The sequence below is a fragment of the Fulmarus glacialis genome, unplaced genomic scaffold (genome assembly GCF_000690835.1).
Source record: "Fulmarus glacialis isolate BGI_N327 unplaced genomic scaffold, ASM69083v1 scaffold25926, whole genome shotgun sequence".
Lineage (NCBI taxonomy): Eukaryota > Metazoa > Chordata > Aves > Procellariiformes > Procellariidae > Fulmarus > Fulmarus glacialis.
Genome location: NW_009219127.1, coordinates 1,280 through 1,486, shown reverse-complemented (window position 1 = coordinate 1,486; position 207 = coordinate 1,280). Strand labels below are relative to the sequence as shown.

The 207-nt window shown below is 66.2% G+C and overlaps 1 protein-coding gene across 1 annotated transcript in view; it reads left to right on the top strand.

Moving 5' to 3' along the window:
• Positions 1–58: 58 nt before the first annotated feature.
• KLHDC8B (kelch domain containing 8B) overlaps positions 59–207 on the top strand; it is a gene marked incomplete at both ends in the record, with an annotated part of 709 nt that continues 560 nt past the window's right edge. The window contains one exon of the mRNA XM_009580263.1: positions 59–207. Within this exon, the coding sequence (XP_009578558.1) occupies positions 59–207 (149 nt within the window).

The window sequence follows — 207 nt, the reverse complement described above, 5'->3', positions numbered from 1 at the left end:
TCCCAGCCTCACAGTGCTGCCCATGGCTGTCCCCACCTCATCGCCACCTCTTTTGCAGACGGAGCCATTTATGCGCTGGGGGGAATGGGTGCAGACACCTCTCCCCAGGCGCTGGTCCGCGTCTACGAGCCAGCAAAGGACCACTGGCAGCCCCTGCCCTCCATGCCCACCCCCCGCTCTGGGGCCTCCGCCTTCCTGCAGGCGAAA